Source organism: Phyllostomus hastatus, unplaced genomic scaffold (assembly GCF_019186645.2).
Source record: "Phyllostomus hastatus isolate PE091 unplaced genomic scaffold, TTU_PhHast_1.1 phas_scaffold_142, whole genome shotgun sequence".
NCBI classification, from domain to species: Eukaryota; Metazoa; Chordata; class Mammalia; order Chiroptera; family Phyllostomidae; genus Phyllostomus; species Phyllostomus hastatus.
In genome coordinates, this window is record NW_025334010.1 from 874,446 (window position 1) to 891,831 (window position 17,386).

At 42.4% G+C, this 17,386-nt stretch overlaps 1 protein-coding gene across 1 annotated transcript; it reads left to right on the forward strand.

Annotated features, from left to right (window-relative positions):
• Nucleotides 1–12,417: 12,417 nt before the first annotated feature.
• Nucleotides 12,418–13,350, forward strand: LOC123830982 (olfactory receptor 2A5-like). Its single transcript, XM_045857603.1, has one exon. The coding sequence runs from the start codon at nt 12,418–12,420 to the stop codon at nt 13,348–13,350; it is 933 nt and encodes a 310-aa protein (XP_045713559.1).
• The last annotated feature ends 4,036 nt before the right edge of the window (nt 13,351–17,386 follow it).

Here is a 17,386-nt window from a genome sequence, read left to right on the forward strand (position 1 = left end):
CCCACCTCCTTTTCCTAGAAACCAGTAATCAGCCAGTTGCTTGGGGGGTGTGCGGGTTGGGAAGATGACACAGGGACCCACCAACAGGTCTCAGAGGCACCCAGGATGCAAAGTATGCAGGTAGCATGGTTGGGACATGGGAGGCATTGAGCAAATAAGCCAATACTTTGAGGACTTCCTCACAATTGGAAAAGGTACTAATAACTTTGCAATAGTGGCAGGCTAGAAAACTCCCAGAGGGGAAAGGTTGGAATGGGAGCAATCAGTATGAAATTATTTTGTTTTTAAATCAGTAGTTTATTGAGGTATAATTTATACACAATTAAATGTGTCTATTTTAAGAGTAACAGTCCAATGAGTTAGGACAAATCAATATGAGCAGGATGTAGATGATTTCCATCTCTCAGAAAATTCTCCTAAATTCCCTGTGCAGTGGATTTATGCCTCTTCACCCTGTCCTAAGCAACCACTAACATGCTGTTGTAGATTTCTGCCACTCTAGACTGGTTTGGCCTGTTCCACAATTTCACGTGAACACAACATACAGAATATTTTTTTCTGCCTAGCTTCTGTCATGTAACTTATTGCTATTTTTTAAAGCAGCTCTAAACATTTTGTACATGTCTTCGTGTGAAGCTATGCCTTCATTCTCTTTGGCAAATACCTAAAAATATTTCCTTCCTTTAGCACATAGAAGTGTATGTTCTAGCTCATAGGGCCCTGAAAACGTGTTCCATTTTATATTCCCACCAGCGTGTACGAGAATTCCAGCTGAGAAACATCTTCACCACGGTTGGATTGCTTTTTTAAATTTTGAACCTTTCTAGTGGGTGTATTGTGGCATCTCCTGTTTTAGTGTTTATTACTCTGATGGCTAATGATGTTGAGCATCTTCTCATGTGTTTATTGAGCCTTTGTGTATATTCTTTTGTGAAGTATCCATTCGAACCATTTGCCCATTTATTTATTTGGGTCATTTTATTTGTTTCCTTATTAAATTTAAGGGATATTGATGTATTCAGTATAGATGTCCTTTGTCAGACATATGTGTTGGGGATATTTTATTTAATTCTATGGCTTGCCTTTTTATTTCTTAAGGGTGCCTTTCAAAAAACAGAAGTTTTTAATTTTGTTGAAGTACAAGTTATCATTTTTAGTGAAATCATTTTTTAAAATATATACCAAAATATAGAAGTGATTATAGATATACATGGGTATGTAAGTTCCCAAATCCTTGCATAATGTAAGCTGAACTCTAAAATTTTCAGTATAGGTTAGAGAGTTGGCAAGGATGATTTTGTTTTAAGGATGAATTTTTTTCTCTTTGTTGAAATATTATTTGATTATTATAAATAATCTTGAAATAATTTTAAACTTATATAAAATATGTATATTCTGTAGTATGTATAATATTGGTCTAAATTTTAAAATAGTATATTTTAATACATGAAAGAAAACTCAATATCCCAAAATGATTAAATAAATTCCAATGTACTCATACAATGGGATACTATACAACTATTAAAATTAAGTTTATTGATAGATTGCCTAGATTATTATGGTGAGTGTGACAGCAGAGGAAATTTTATGAGCTTAATTATGTTTTAAAAATATACAATATCTGAAAAAAATATAGCAACTGTTAACTACATTTGCCTCTTGAGTGGTGGCCTTGGTGAATTTTACTTTTCTCTGCTCTGAGCTTATACATTAATTTAAAGTCAGGGACGGATGCATACACGAAAAAAGCTGTCCTGTGTAACAAGCACTAAGGCAAATGGTACTTGGTCACACAGCGTGGCCGTCTTGCCACATGGCACGCATATTCACTCCTGTGCCTCCTCCGGGCTTCCTAGATGCAGCAGGCAGACAAGGGAGAGAGCGGGGGTTAGGAGCCTGGAGCTGCAGTCAGACAGACCTGGGTTCAAGATGACTTAACTTCTTGAAGGCTCAATGTTCTCATGCACATGAACGCATACCGTTTTCAATGTATTGTTAACCATGGCTGCACGCGAGAGAGCCGTTCCGGAGCTGTTCCGGAACAGTTCCTGACATGTACCAAGACTGAACCAACTTGTCGGTTGCCGTTCCCAGTTGAGCTCTTAGAAGAGGCAGGATTATGTTTCTAGAGATAAATGTGAACGCATTGGGAGGTTTTTAGATATAGTTAGCAACAAAATGTAGGTCCAACCCTCACCAGTGTGGTTCAGGGGGTGGGAGTCATTCCCTAAAGTAAGGGATGGCTGATTCTATTCCCAATCAGATTCCCGGGCAGGACATGTGCCTGGGTTGCAGGTTCAATCCCCAGTCGGAGCATGTACAAGAGGCAGCTGGTGGATGTTTCTCTCTCCCTTCGATGTTTCTCTCCCTCTCTTTCTCTCTCCCTTCCCCTCTCTCAAAAAATAATAAATAAAATATTTTTTAAAACCCCATCAGTCCAGATAGAGAATACGACCAAGCAGAGTATAAATTTAAACTAGACATTTCTTAAATGTATTTCAAACTAATTTATCGAAGGGGCACTGACAGGTAAGAAACTCACCATCAGGGTTCATTCCCAGTCATCTGTAGGTATTGTGCAGGTGACAGTGGGTGCAGGGGACAGTAAATCTCAAGTCTCTGACCACCCCCTGCCCCGTGTCATGGAGATAAGATGGCTTTGGGACTGTTTAAGATTCTGTACGTGGGACAATTCCACATCAGCAATCACTAAATCATGGGAATTTCACCTAGATCTCAGCCTAGGAAACTGAAAGGAAAACTCGCTTTGAACGTCATGTTCTTGGCCCTCCTAAACTTCATTTTGGTTTGTCCCATTCTGGTTATAAAACCATGAAACCCCTCTTATGCTCTTGATCAATGGTAAATCACTAGTCTTTGACTAATATACAAGTATTTCAGATTTTTTAATACTTTATGCAAGTTGCCATTGAGATGAGGAGCAGGATAATTATATTGCTACTACTTTCACTACTACAATGTGTTCAGGATGTGAAGACATGAAACAACTTTTTTTAAAAAACTTGCAAAAAACCCCTTGAGATTCATGGCTGCTCCTCCACTCTAACCAATGGGCCTTCTTCATATGCATGGTAGCTCACACCCAGCTGCACTCAATGAGGAACATCAATATAATTACAAGAAGTCTGCTACTAAACTTTTGGAAAAGACCCATTCCTTACTTAACTATGTTATTAAAGACCCATCTAAAAGGTATTTAAAAAAAAACAGGGAAGGACACATTTCAAATTAGATTTCTCTGAAAATAAAGAATTGGGCCACAGGAGGCAAATACAAGCCTCGAGGGCTGAACCCGGCCCTCCACCTTGTTTTATCCGGCCCGGCGCCTTGTTTCTGCCCGGTGGCAGCACCGAGCTCTTGTTTAACTGTTAAGGAGTAGCTACACTTATACAACCCTAAAATTACACTCGGCCCTTTGAAGGCAACCGCGAGGCTGATGCGGCCCCCGGTGAAAATGAGTTGGACACCCCTGAACTAGGCCATCTGAAAGAGGAGGGATAGCTGGATCAGTGAGGCTCCTAACTCAATGGCCTGTGTGTTATTTCACATTTACGGCTTCTAGAGGTGGGGGGGCCGGAGGGGCGGGGGACACCGGTCCTCTGAATTAGTCGGTACAGGAGCTTGAAAGTCCGAGACAGCTAAAAAGCTTTTCGTTGTTGTTTGTTTTGACTTGATTTTTGCTCTTTGTTACCTTGTTATCTCAAATACACTGTCTGGTATTGTTCAGTAAATTATGATTTAAACTGTGCCTGGAAACAATGTACATTCAGAAGAGAGAGCATTGAGAGGAAATGATAGGGGTTTAAGACTTGGGAAAATTTAGCTTAAGGTAAATAGTCATAAATCTAGCAAGTAATGTGTATGTTAAGTTTTTGTTTCAGTAACTACAGATAAGACCCATCCTGGCACCTGGGATTTGGCAGTTGACCTCCTGGGTCACTGACTGGGGATTACCTCATCTGGAGACTTCTGTACCAGGAAGAAGTAAGCGACTACCCTTCCCCCTTGGAGGCAACTGTTGAATTTCAAAGGCTTTCGCTGACACCTTGTTTGCCCTCCCCCACCCCCCTTATAAAAGATCTGGCTGGGAAAAAAAAGAGCAAGATGGTTTGTTAGGGTATGAACCCGCCATCTTCTCGGATCGCCGGCCATCTGAATAAAGTGCCTATAAAAGATTCAATCACTGTCATTGCTTATTGGATTTGGTAGTGACAGGCAGCCCAAACGCTGGTGTCTTTTCCGGTTACAGAAAGGGCCCGAGAGAACATACAGGCAAGAAGGACAAGGTAAAAGGAAGAGAGGAAGAGGGTTAAGGGAGAAAGGAGAAAATAATGGAAAAGAAAGACGTGTAAAGGAGATCAGAAGAAAAAAGCACCAGGAATGATAGAAGTTAGAGGCTGAGGGCACTGTAACTGAGTATCTTTTAAGTCATACAAAGTTGAATGAAAGTGGCAATTCACCAGCAACCATATGAGGAAAACTTGCTTTTCTAAGGCCATAAAATAAGATATTTTCAATAAAAATATGCATTTCATGAAAAGCATAAAGAAAAATGACTGATATATTATGTCCTTATTTTTTTTCAATGAGTCACTATGAAATAAGGCTCATCACCAGCTATGTGTTGGCTTATTTATGTGGCACTTTAATTGAGCACCTACTATGAGAAGCAAGGAAAAGGTATACGAATATTAGTTTGTGACGTGTGCTGCTGTGCTAGGAAGAGTGTTTGGAGTAGATGGTGACAACTACAAGTAACACAAGACCATAGTCCTGGCATAGGGACCAGTGAGTGAAAAGAACCCTGAGTCTGAAAGGAGCCAGTTTGACGTGCAGCTTGATCTGGATCCACTATGGCTTTTGCACATGGACTAAAGAGGAACAACCAGAGAGATGTGCTTTCTGAAGGAGGAAGGGCCGGACCACTCCTGCTTTCAAAGCCTTCAAAGGGCATTTGGATTTTGTATTATTGAATACAGGTTGTTTGTGACGCCATTCTGCGTGGTGTGGGCCCAGCTCCCACTGGGAGATGCACAAGACCCACGCCCACGGATAAGTTCTCCCTTGGAGAATCAGGCCTGCATTGTACCTAGGCCGCTATGAATCTTGCTTTTTGCTAAAAACTCCCTCACCCTGATTTTTAGCAGACATTTACTGCAAAGTAACTTCCTAAAATCCATGCTAAACCTTCCAAGGATGAGTGTAACCGGTTCAACCACATTTCCCTTTTCATTTGCAAATGTCCCTCTTCTGTGATGTGATTAGCAGCATTGGCTCCTTTGTTTTCTGTAAAAGGTAACCACCTAAAGCGAACCTGTGCACAGTGAACCAGGACCATCATGGAATGGGCAGGGAAACCCTACAAAGGCCTGTCATTATAGGCTGAGGCTTTTGCTCCCCTGGAGAGAAAAGCCATGCTGTCCCTTTTCCTCCACCGGACTCAGTAGTTCGTGTGAATGTCTCATTTTATCCATAATGACACGATACTGCAGCCCGGTGTCTGCATTAAGGTTGCAGGTTTTTCACCAGGAGAAGTCTATGATATGCTTTGCATTTGAAAGGAGTAATTGTTACTATGTAGAGAGTGTCTTGTTTGGTGGCAGAAATGGAATCCCACAGCCAGGTTAAGAGACTTTACGTTAGCACAGTGGATTTTGTCCCTCCCCCTCCCCCCACTTAAAATAATAAAGCCTGACACAGGTTAAGAGAGATACAGATCAAGTATTTTAATTTAACAAAGTAATGCTGTTAAGGCAAAAACAATAACACAATGGTATTTACAGAGCACTCTAAGCAGTGTGGTCCAGAAGTGGGACACAGAATTCAGGTCACACCATAAAGTTTTAGGTGTGTGGGCTGGCGAGACAGGATGGTGGTGGAGGGTGAAGCAGTGTGGGGGTCGGGCAGTGCCCAGGCTCGTTGAAACTGGCTGCCACATCCTGGCCAGGTAGCTCAGTTAGTTGGAGCATCATCCCCATATGCCAAGGTTAGGGTTCGAGCCCCAGTCAGGGCACATACAGGAATCAACCAATGAATGGATGGATAGGTGGAACAACAAATTGATGTGTGTCTCTCTCTCTGTCAAATCAATCAATAAAACTAACTAATTAACTAACTAAATAAATAAGTAAGAAACCAGCCACCATGGTCCTGGGTTCTATAGCATATTTTTGGAGATTTTAGCCCTGATGAATTTAATCAGTTCTTTTTTTATTAATATTAAAGATTTTATTTATTTATTTTTAGAGAAGGGGAAAGAAAAGAGAAAGAGAGGGAGGTAAATATCAATGTGTGGTTGCCTCTGGTATGCCCCCTACTGGGGACCTGGCTGGCAACCCAAGCATGTGCTCTGACTGGGAATGGAACCAACCCTTTGGTTTGCCAGCTGGTACCCAATCCACTGAGCCACACCAGTCAGGGCCTCAATCAGTTCTTTGTGATTCCTCATTCTTCAGCTGAGCCTCCTCCACACAACAGAACAGTTCTGTGTGGTGCATATTTCTTCAAAAATAAAAAAATAAACACAAAAAAGTTACTTGCTGGTTTCTAGTGGGAAAAATACATTTTATTAATTGTGTGATGAGAAATTGATTATATACACATTACAGATCAAATATTTGGAGTTAAGATGTTGGTCACATAGAGGCGTGATTGTAACGTTATTGCCATTAAAAGATTTCAAATTGCATTTATGCTTCTGTGCACACATAATGAAAAGATGGGCAAAATAATGAAGATTGATCTTTCTTTCAGTCTGCTCTGTTTATTTCTGCTGCCTGCTCTTCTGTAATGCTGCGTCTTTAATTGTACACCATTTAGCAGATACCTAGGAGTATAAAGTTGCCACCCATCAATAAAAATCACAAAGTTTTAATTCATGTAGTAAATCTATATCTGCTTATATTATTAAATTAGGGATGAATGCTAAATGTACATTTTTAAGGTCCTTATGAACGATGGGTCACAAATCTTTCTCCCTCTTTTCTAACCCAAACATTCCCCAGAGACCGTGGTTTATGGCAGTGGCACCGACGATGCAGAGAAGTGAACAGAACATAAATAAATTTTGGAAAGGAAGAAGAATCAAGAATGACTTAGTTTCTCACTTGAGTAACTTGGAGGCATAGCAATTAAACCTACTGTGAAAGGTAAAACAAGGAAAATTAAGTGTTCCATTTTGAATACACTAAATTTGAGATGCCTGGGTTCTTGCCTTAAATATATATGCCTTTTGTCTTGAGGAAGTCTTACCTCTTCTAGCATCAGTATTCTCATCTTCAAAACACCACCTTTGGTCACAGTGGTCTCTAAGATTCCATGCATGCATGAAAGTTTTTTTTTTTTTTTAAACAGCACCTTACATTGACTTTGAGCTTTAGAATTTACAAAGTGCTTTTTGTTTCCTTATAAAGAGTGAAGTTCTCTTTCCATGCTGGCAGTCCCTGGACCAGACTTTGAGAAACACTTTTCTGTCACCTAAAGACTCTACCAAATGCTTAGCAGTTGAGAGATAAAAGGAGGATACAATAGTTTTCTTTAAAAAACCCCAACAAATTAACAGACATACAATTTGTCCTTCAGAATCACATGATTTTTTAAATTAGGGATGATTTCATTATTCATCCCATTATTTCAGAATTCATTATTTTTTAAAAAGATTTTCTTTCTTTCTTTCTTTCTTTCTTTCTTTCTTTCTTTCTTTCTTTCTTTCTTTCTTTCTTTCTTTCTCTCCCCCCCCCCTCTCTCTCTTTCTTTATAGAAGGAAGGGAAAGAGAAAGAGAGGGAGAGAAACATCAGTGTGTGGTTGCCTCTCATGCACCCCCTGCTGGGGACCTGACTGGGAATCAAACCGGCAACTCTTTGGTCCACAAGCCAGCACTCAATCCACTGAGCCACACCAAGCAGGGCCAGAATCACATTTATTAATATACTGAATATCCAATTCTGATTTTTCTGTCTTTAAAGATGACATTGCTCCTTGTTTGTCCCCTTAAATTTATACTGTGGTGTTGTAGATAAGAGAGATCATGTTGGCTTTTGTCCCCAAATTGGGGAAAAATAAGAAGGAGTGATATCCATTGCTTTCCAAGTCATCAGCCCTTTCTAAGTGTATTGAGCAATTAAGAATAATGTGATACATGACTGGAATATAGATATGTTTCCAGAGTACCAGCAGAAGCTCCTTTTGAATGAGATGGATTTCTGGTAGGGGGCACCATTGAAAAGTCACGCATTGGCCATCTTTGGTCATCTGCCTCCCCACCCTTGGCATCATAGTCTACCCACTCAGTCCTTGTTTCACACAGGGTAAGAGCTGCGTTTCACTTTCCCAGTGATGTTGCTGCATGTTTGTATGCTATTTCTGGCTAACCTTTTCCTAACTGGTTCTTTGTAGATTGAGATGTTCCGTTCATGCTGCATGATGCTCACACTTGGGCAGGTCGGTGCAGACAGGAAATGAAGCTCAAAGTGTTACACTTTTCTTTAAGGCCAACAGTGGCTTTCTGTCAGTGACTTAGGCTTTATTTTACTTTTTAATCTGTGATATAAACCGCAGTGTAGCTGTATGCAGAATTTTCTTGTATCTAAAAACATACTTAGAATCACTTACAGGATTAGAGAGAATATCTTAGTTTGTGTCCTGGCATAACATATAGGTAGTAAACGTAGCTCTTTGATTTCCTTCATCCATATTTTCTGATTTGCTGCCTATTTCTCTGGTCTTTCTTCTTGCTCAGTTTTGGAGGTGTATCTTTCTCTGTCCATCTATTAAATATTGGTCATTTATAAGATACTGTTTTTGTCTTTTTTTCTTCTCACTGAACCTGCTGTCCTCAAATGACCTTTTTAATTAACCTTGACTTCATCACCTAGTGCATGTGATTCCCCAGTCCTTATCTTTGGCCTGGATATCTCTACTGAACTCTGAAAAAGTTTAGTTAATTGCTTAATGGACACACCCAGCTATATACCACCTAGGCCCATCAAACCCACCCTATTAAAAACTATACTCCTTTTAAACCCTTGCCGCAAAATCTGTTCCCCAAGTATCGTCTGTGTAAGTGAATGAAACCATTCTATATAGCCACATAAGCCAGAAACCAGGGAAATAGCTGACCTCTGCTTTTTTCCTCACCCCACAGTAAAAAGTCATGAAATACTGATACCTGAGTTTCCTGTACATGTTTCAAGTACACTCTGTCCTACCTGTCCCCGTGTTTACTCAGGTAGTCATCTGTCACTTGCACATCTTGACTCCTCAGATAGCTTGGCCTCACAGCCTCCGACCTTATTCTTTTCAACATTCCTCTGCACTAAACAACAAGTAATCTTTGTAATCACTTATTTAGTCATACCATTCTACCCTTGATTTCAAATGAAATCCAACATCTATGGCATGGGGCCAAAGCTCATCTGTGAACCTCCTTTCCAATGTCATTCTTATTCTTCTGCTGTGCCCTCCTCCTCATACCCTAAGGTACATCCGGCATGTCCCATCCATCTGATGTCTTCCCGCATGGTGTCTAAGCATCCCATCCACTGTGAGGCCGGTCTCAACCCCCTTCAGAATAATCTAGCACACCTTCCCTTTGTCCCATGGTATGCTGTGCACACGTCTAAAACAGCCCCTAAATTGTTTATTTGCATGGCTCATTCTATGGGAAAACTGTAATGTCCTTGAAGTTCAAGGTAGTATCTCATTAATGTTTGTTTCTCCAGTGTCTACGATAATGCCCACATATCGCAGATACTCCCTAAGTATAAATTGAATGGATGAATAATAAATAAATGATTCAGTTAAATGTCTACATATAAATAATTATGGAGAGATGCTATATAAAAATTGAAACTCATCTTGGTAATATTTTTACTAAATTCTCCAGTGTTAGATAGTCAATAAATTTATTTAATCTAGTTAAGTGCTTCAGTTAGTTTGCAATCACTGTACACGGCTTCTAAACTTTTCTTATCACTCCTTGAGAGGTTTTAGGATAGTTATTCCTTGAGCTTCTTTGTTCTGCCAATGGAAATATGTGTGTTTTGAATTATACATTAAGATCTGAATCAAAAACCATAGGCATATTTTCTTTCCTTCCTCGTCAACAGAGAACCATGATGCATACACATTAAAAACTTGCTTCTCTCTAAAGTAAGGAACCAAATGTGTTCTGGTAAATGAACTTTGCCCATTGAACAGACACACGTAAATATACACATATACATGTGCAGGCCCATAAGAGAGACAATCAGAAAAATTTTCAAGAAATTCTTTATATTTTATAAATGACACTTCATTCCAATGCATCATTATATCACAACATTCACTGAACTTTATGAGTATAGCATAGTAAAGATGTGAATTTGACATTCCCTGCCCTCTAAACCCCCAAGATACCTCTTGAAGGCCAGCTTTCTCTGGTTTTTGCCTTCTCTTACTTCCTACACTCTATATAAAAATCTCAGGTACTATGTGGGAAGGTCCCAGCGTCTTTCTCACCAAAGCATGGGAAGGTTGATGGAAATGTTTTTTCTTATCTACTAATACCCAACTGAGAATTATCTAGGAGAAAAGGAGGAAGAATTGAAAGCCAGTTTTTAAGTCATTATTTCATAAGGATGATGCTCTGCCTCCTCCAAGCTCCACTAATTCTATCTGGGGCAAGGCTGAGACCCAGGAGCCCATCACCCTCCAGATGCTTAGGGGTTACAATTTGCAATGTGGTCCCAGGAGAATATTTGTCCTTATTACTATATGTGCTTCATGTGCATGGATCCAGTTGGGTATTAAGTCAATAACACCAGCTCCTTTTCTTCTGAACATCGGTCCGCAGAGCCCAGAGCAATGGAGACGGAAAGACAAACAACTTCTGATTCTCCAGGTAGAGATGATGTCTGTGTCTTTTGTGTCCTTGCCCCATCTCCCTCAGGGACCCTCAGGGACCCTCAGGAACCATTGAGAAGGGTTTCAGTGGAAATGCCCTGCCTAAAACCTTTATAGCTGGTGCTGGAAGTGAGCAGGCCTCAATCCCTGTGTCGAGAGAACAGAAGCGACCTGCAAAGTCCCTCTTTCCAAGACTGTTGGAGGGAGTGAGATCCTCAGCTCCAACCTGCAAAATCTCTCCTCGCTTCTGTGTGATTCCCTCTAAATCTAATATCTCTGAGATAACACCAGGCTGGTGCCACAGTGAGTAAAGGGCCTTTGGCAAAGTGTGGTAATTTAGGGAAGCTGGGGTCTGGAGGAAGGAAGGGATCCAGAAATCAGCATACTGAATAGGAAGTACAGGGTCAAGTTACGGGCAGGCAGTTTTCTGGGCTTAAGACTGGGTTGGAATGTGCAGATCTGAGCTCCCCACTGCGAATGATCTTGTTTCTCATGAATTGTCATGTAGTAGGTGTACACCTCTATGGGACATCTTAGGTTTTCCCTTTCAGTACCCCTGTGGCTGTATGGTTGGTGGAATGGCGCCAGAGAAAATAAAAGAAGAGTCAAAGAACTTGATTAAATTCCAGGATGTACACTTAGGATGTCACTCCTAATGTAATGGCTTCCATCCATCCATCCATCCATCCATCCATCCATCCATCCAACAAATGTGTTGGGCACTGTTCAAATGTGGTGGGTCCCAGAAACAGCATCTACTCAGAACCAGGGAGAAGCCCCATAAGAGGCTGAGGTAATCTTACATTGTTAACTCCTTACATAGATAACTGCTTGCCCTGACCCTGTACTATAAATTACTTCCCTGGATGCTGACCAGATTAGTGATGTCGCTGTGCTCATGCCCAGGAGGGAGTCAGCCAGCTTCTCCTGTGTAGCAGCAGTAAGTAAAGCAACTTACTGCCAACATTTACTAGGGCATCTACTGAAGCCCTAAACCTAGTGGACACAGAGAAAAATGGACCTCTTTGACATTACATTTGTAAACTCATTTCCTAATTCATTAATCCATATATTTACTCTGTGCTCATTTACAGAGCACCTGCAAAGTGTAAAGTACTCTGCACGTGTTATATAATAGGGGCAAATCAAGTGAGAAAGAGAAAAGAGGAACAAAATTTTAAAATGAAATAAATCAGAAAGTAAAGCTATGTGAGAATATAGCTATGGGCCTTTCTCAAAAATGAAAGGACTAGTTAATCTGGAAAACAATTATGGAAAACATTATGATGGTGAAAATGTGGATGTTGCAATCAAAGTTAATCAAATGCTGTAGAATTTCTGCCTAAGTGTGGAGGAAAGGAATTGACACAATGACTCTGAAAAGGTTTGCTAGCTGAGTCAACACACAGTTGTACACCATAAACCCGTTTCTGCTTAGTAACTAATCCAGATCTGCATTTGCTCCTTAGCACAAAGCACACTGCAGTGACCCACACAGCCACTGTCGCCAGGAGATGATGAAAAATCAGACATGGGTGGCAGAATTCATTCTCCTGGGATTCCCGCTCAGCCCAAGGATGCAGATGCTCCTCTTTGGGTTCTTCTCCCTGTTCTATGCCTTCACCCTGCTGGGCAACGGGGTCATCCTGGGGCTCATCTCACTGGACTCCCGCCTGCACACCCCCATGTACTTCTTCCTCTCCCACCTGGCCATTGTTGATATTTCGTATGCTTCAAGCAATGTCCCAAAGATGCTGGAAAACTTTCTGAGCAAGAAAAAAACTATCTCCTTTGTCCCTTGCATAATACAGACCTTTTTATACATGGCTTTTGCTCACACTGAATGCCTCATCTTGGTAATGATGTCCTATGATCGGTACGTGGCCATCTGCCACCCCCTCCATTACTCTGTCGTCATGAGCTGGAGAGTGTGCATGGTCCTGGCGGCCACATCCTGGGCATGCGGCTCCCTCCTGGCTCTGGTCCATGTGGTTCTCATCCTCAGGCTGCCTTTCTGCGGGCCTCGTGAAATCAACCACTTCTTCTGTGAGATCCTGTCTGTCCTTAGACTGGCCTGTGCGGACACTGGGCTCAACCTGCTTGTCATCTTTGCTGCCTGTGTGTTTATCTTAGTGGGGCCCCTGTGCTTGGTGCTGGTCTCCTACACGCGCATCCTCTTTGCTGTGCTGAGGATCCAGTCTGGGGAGGGCCGCAGGAAGGCCTTCTCCACCTGCTCCTCCCACCTCGGCGTGGTGGGGCTCTTCTTCGGCAGCGCCATCGTCATGTACATGGCCCCCAAGTCCAGCCATCCTGAGGAGCAGCAGAAGGTCCTTTTCCTGTTTTACAGCCTTTTCAACCCCATGCTGAACCCACTGATCTACAGCCTGAGGAACGCAGAGGTCAAGGGTGCCCTGCGGAGAGTGAAGTGGACCCAGAAATCCGTGTGAGGGATGCCAGGGAGAGTCTTGAAGGTGGAAGATTTGTTCTCTGTGAGATTTGGAGGAATGGTCATGTAACTCCTCAAACATCTCGTGTCTTAGATTTCTGATATCAAGAGTGTGCATCAATCAGATTCTGTCCTGAAGATGGGGCACTGTCCAGAATGTGGACCACAGGCAGAAAGTCACAGAGAGCACAGGCCCCGAGACAAGAGTCATACAGTGGGAAGCAGAGGGGCAGACAGCCACAGATTCCTGCAGCCAGCTCCCAGCACTACCCAGCATCCGGTTTCTGTTCTGTGAAGAATCTTTCTCTCTAACCTCCTCTTCAATTCCTCTGTAATATTCATTGTCCTTATTGCTGTGTGTATATGCTAACCGTCCCACAATATATGCTGCTACAAGAGGGCACCTCTCCTGGCTGGTGTAGCTCAGTGGATTGAGCGCGGGCTGCGAACCAAAGTATCGCAGGTTCGATTCCCAGCCAGGGCACATGCCTGGGTTGCAGGCCACGGCTCAGAGTAACCGCACATTGATGTTTCTCTCTCCCTCTCTTTCTCCCCCCCTTCCGTCTCTAAAAATAAATAAATAAATCTTAAAAAGAAAGAGGGCACCTCTAACAAGATGGAATACTCACCTTGGACAAGCAGCCCCCTACGGGGAAATGCAGGAAGGACTATGGGTAGAGCCACCTCCCTGCTCTGGAGTGTCACCTCTGAAGACGACAACATTCAATCTGAAAAACCAAGCCTAATGAATCTATGTGAAAAGCAAAGTTTAGTGATATGAAATGTGTTATGTGAGAGGCAGAAATATCAGAATCTTTGTGTTATTTCATTTCATCATTTCATTCTGCACCATTTGATTAGAGAGAACTGATGTTTAGAATAAATATGAGTCAGTTACTAGGGAGCGTTGCTTTTCCCAGGGTTCAGGTGACAGAGCTGGATGTACGCGACAATGGCCCATTAGCATGATGACCGCATAAAATGTTATGGGAGTAAGAAAATATTGTGAAAGGAAGAAAGCACGAAAGGAGGGAAACAGCTTGATGGAACATGGCAGACCCCCACTTAGAACCCACAGCACGACCAAGTCTGATGAACACTTATAGGAACCTCAATGCAATTCCAAAGGACACCAGCTCCAGGGGCTATCAATCACTTCTTCTGGACCCAAGCAGTCAGAATGATACAGAAGAGGCACTTATTTTCTTTCAGCACAAGTTCGGGACCTACGTGGCCAGCACAGTATAACAGTGATTTCTTTAACATGGTAATTGTAGTGTCTTTTGAATTCTCTCCCTCTCTGCACTTAACGTATCATGTGATCGTATACTATCTGCTTTCTCTAGATCCATTTTGCACCCTAATTCTCTCGTACACGATTACTAGTTTGTATCTTTCTTCTCCCAGGAAATTGGGAGGCAAAAGGGAAACTTTTCTCTTCCACCCTCCTATCTTCCTTTCAGTCCTCAAAAGCCTCACTGCTGACTATCTCTTCTGCTCATGGACTATTCTGCTCATTTGGGCAAACCGTTTGACTCTGGCCATTAGTCTTGTCATCTCCACAGTATCAGGACATTTCCAGCCCCAGAGTCCACAAATGTTGCTCTGTACCCCCCAACCCCAATATACAAACAATTTTAAACAAGCGATATTGGCTCTAAATGTAACAAAAACCACTATGGAATTATTGTTTTAAAGGTACAAAGGAAAAAAACAGGCAATTTTTAAATTAGAAAATGGCTTTTTAACTATACCTTGAAAAATTACTATTTTCTCTAAAATATGTGTATACCATGTGTTAAGGTTAAAACCATAAAAAGGAAGAAGAGGAAAATATGGGATAATTTCTCTCACATAGAATATGAGCCATAAGTTTTCTGAATTTAGAATATTTCCACAAGGGCCTGTTAGAAAAATTAGGGGATGGCATTCACTTTTTCTATGTCCGTTCAAAAATACAAAAAAAATACTTTGGGAAAAAATACTTCCCCAACATCAGTTCAAAAATACTTGTCAGTTCAAAAATACTTAAAACAATAAAACAAAAAAAGCCCCAAGCTTTTGCAAAGGTAACTGGTGCAGGTGAATTATAGAGAGGTCCTTCAGCAGGTCTGAGAAGTAGCTCAGACCAAAAAATGAAAGAATAAAACAAAACATAGCAAAACTGTATCTTGTTAAGAAATGGGCAGGAAAAGTCTGAGTATATGAGAGATTTCTATTAACTGTTTTAATATGTGAGTTTTAGGATTCTAATAAACAAATTATATTTTGCTCTTATAACTTCTTTATATATTCTTTTAACATGAGCCACCGCTTTCAAAGAGCTGAGAAACAGGGAAAAGGATGCATTTCCTTTATGCTGAGGATTCTGCTGGGTGTTTCCCAAATATTATCCTGTTTGCATGTCACCAGTCGCACTGTGAGGCAGACATTCTTTGCCTCCTTTTATAGACAAGGAGAAGGAAGGGGCAAGGGTGAGTCACCCCACCTCTCCCTCTGTGGACCTTACTTCCTCCTGGATTGTCATCCCCTACACTCAAAACAAGATTTCAGGATCAGCTCCTGCATTCATAACACGTGCCTATTGCCACATCCCCGACACTGGGATGCAAAAAATTGTGCCGTGTTACATCTGGCTCGACACATCACGATGTGTGTCAGTTCTTCCTCTACAGCTGAGTTAAAGAGTGAAGATGCAGGAGAAAGGCAGATTAACAAGAAGAAGGATGGGCTAATGGGGACAGCATGTGGGTCGTCACCCATGGCCAGCTTGGTGTAGACAGTGGTATCAAATGTGGGGTCCAGCCACTGCAAACTGGCACTACTTGAGAGCACTGTGCTGCCTCTGGCAAGCTGGGCTGCTGAAGAAGTTCAGCCCAGGTGCTTTAGCCTGCTGACCATCACTGGCCCCAGATGTGGGCTGAGAGGTGGCCCCTGGGTCCTAGGGAGGGTAGGAAACTTGGGTCCCTCTGCTAATTGTTTTAGATAAATGGACAGACACATCAGCCAAGGGAATGCTGCCACTGAATGGTGTGTTCTCAGATTTAGGTAGTGCCATGGTCGTTGGGAGTGGTTCTCCCCAGACCCACAGGGAAAATGGAAAATCACAGCCTGGGAAAGAGGAGCAGTGTCCATAACGCAGGTGTCCATGGCAGGGTTCAAGTCTGCAGAGGTGCTGTCTACACGAGCACTCGTGACTACAGAACCTGTGAGGGGCAGTCTGGAGCTAACAGGAGTACCGGCTTCAGAGATCTCTTCTGCTGAGCATCAGGGGTCTCTAATGTGGACTGGGGTGGTTTGGGGGCCATGCAATGGACTGATGTAGGCAGGGGTTCTTCAATGCAGATGGGTTGACACAAAAGACTGCGGGGTGCCTCAGCTGCACACTGCATTGGACCTGGGAAGGGGGGAGGGGTCTCACACGGGAGCCTGGAGAAGATCTGAATGGGACAGCACAGGAAGGAGGGTAGTGTCCATGTCAGTGATGTCAGGGTCTAATGTAGGCTCAGAGGTCAGATATGCAGAGGCCTTGGTTGTGATGCAGGAAGGGGTGGCCACAGACGAGATGGGTTTGAGAGTGTAAACTGGCGTCCTTCCAGAAGGGACTGGATGATGGCTGGCTGAAAGAAGAGAAAGGGGTGGATCTATACTCATTGTTTTGGGGATTCATTTCCACAAAAGGCCACAGAAAGAAGAAACTGAGGTCCTAGTAGGTGTGTGGAGTCAAAAATAGGAGCTGTGTGGTTATGAATGAATGAACAAGGACTATATTCTCTTGAAGTGGAATTCCCAAAATGCAATTAGAATAAAGAGACTCAACGTGATCAGTGAGAGGTGGGTGAGGGAATGTGTCTCTTGTTTCCTGACCAAAATTTGATGTCAGAGAAGGTGCAGGGACAAACAGGTCCTGGGGGGGAGCCACATGGTTGGTGTTAGCAGGGACCTGCCAAGTTTGGGTGACCAGAGGTGGGTGTGTGGCGAAGACAAAGAAGGGACAGTCTGAGTGTCATTGCAGGCAGCTGTGATCTCCGTTTCCT

Coding starts and splice junctions, on each gene's coding strand:
- LOC123830982 (XM_045857603.1), top strand. CDS start 12,418: ATGATGAAAAATCAGACATGGGTGGCAGAATTCATTCTCCTGGGATTC.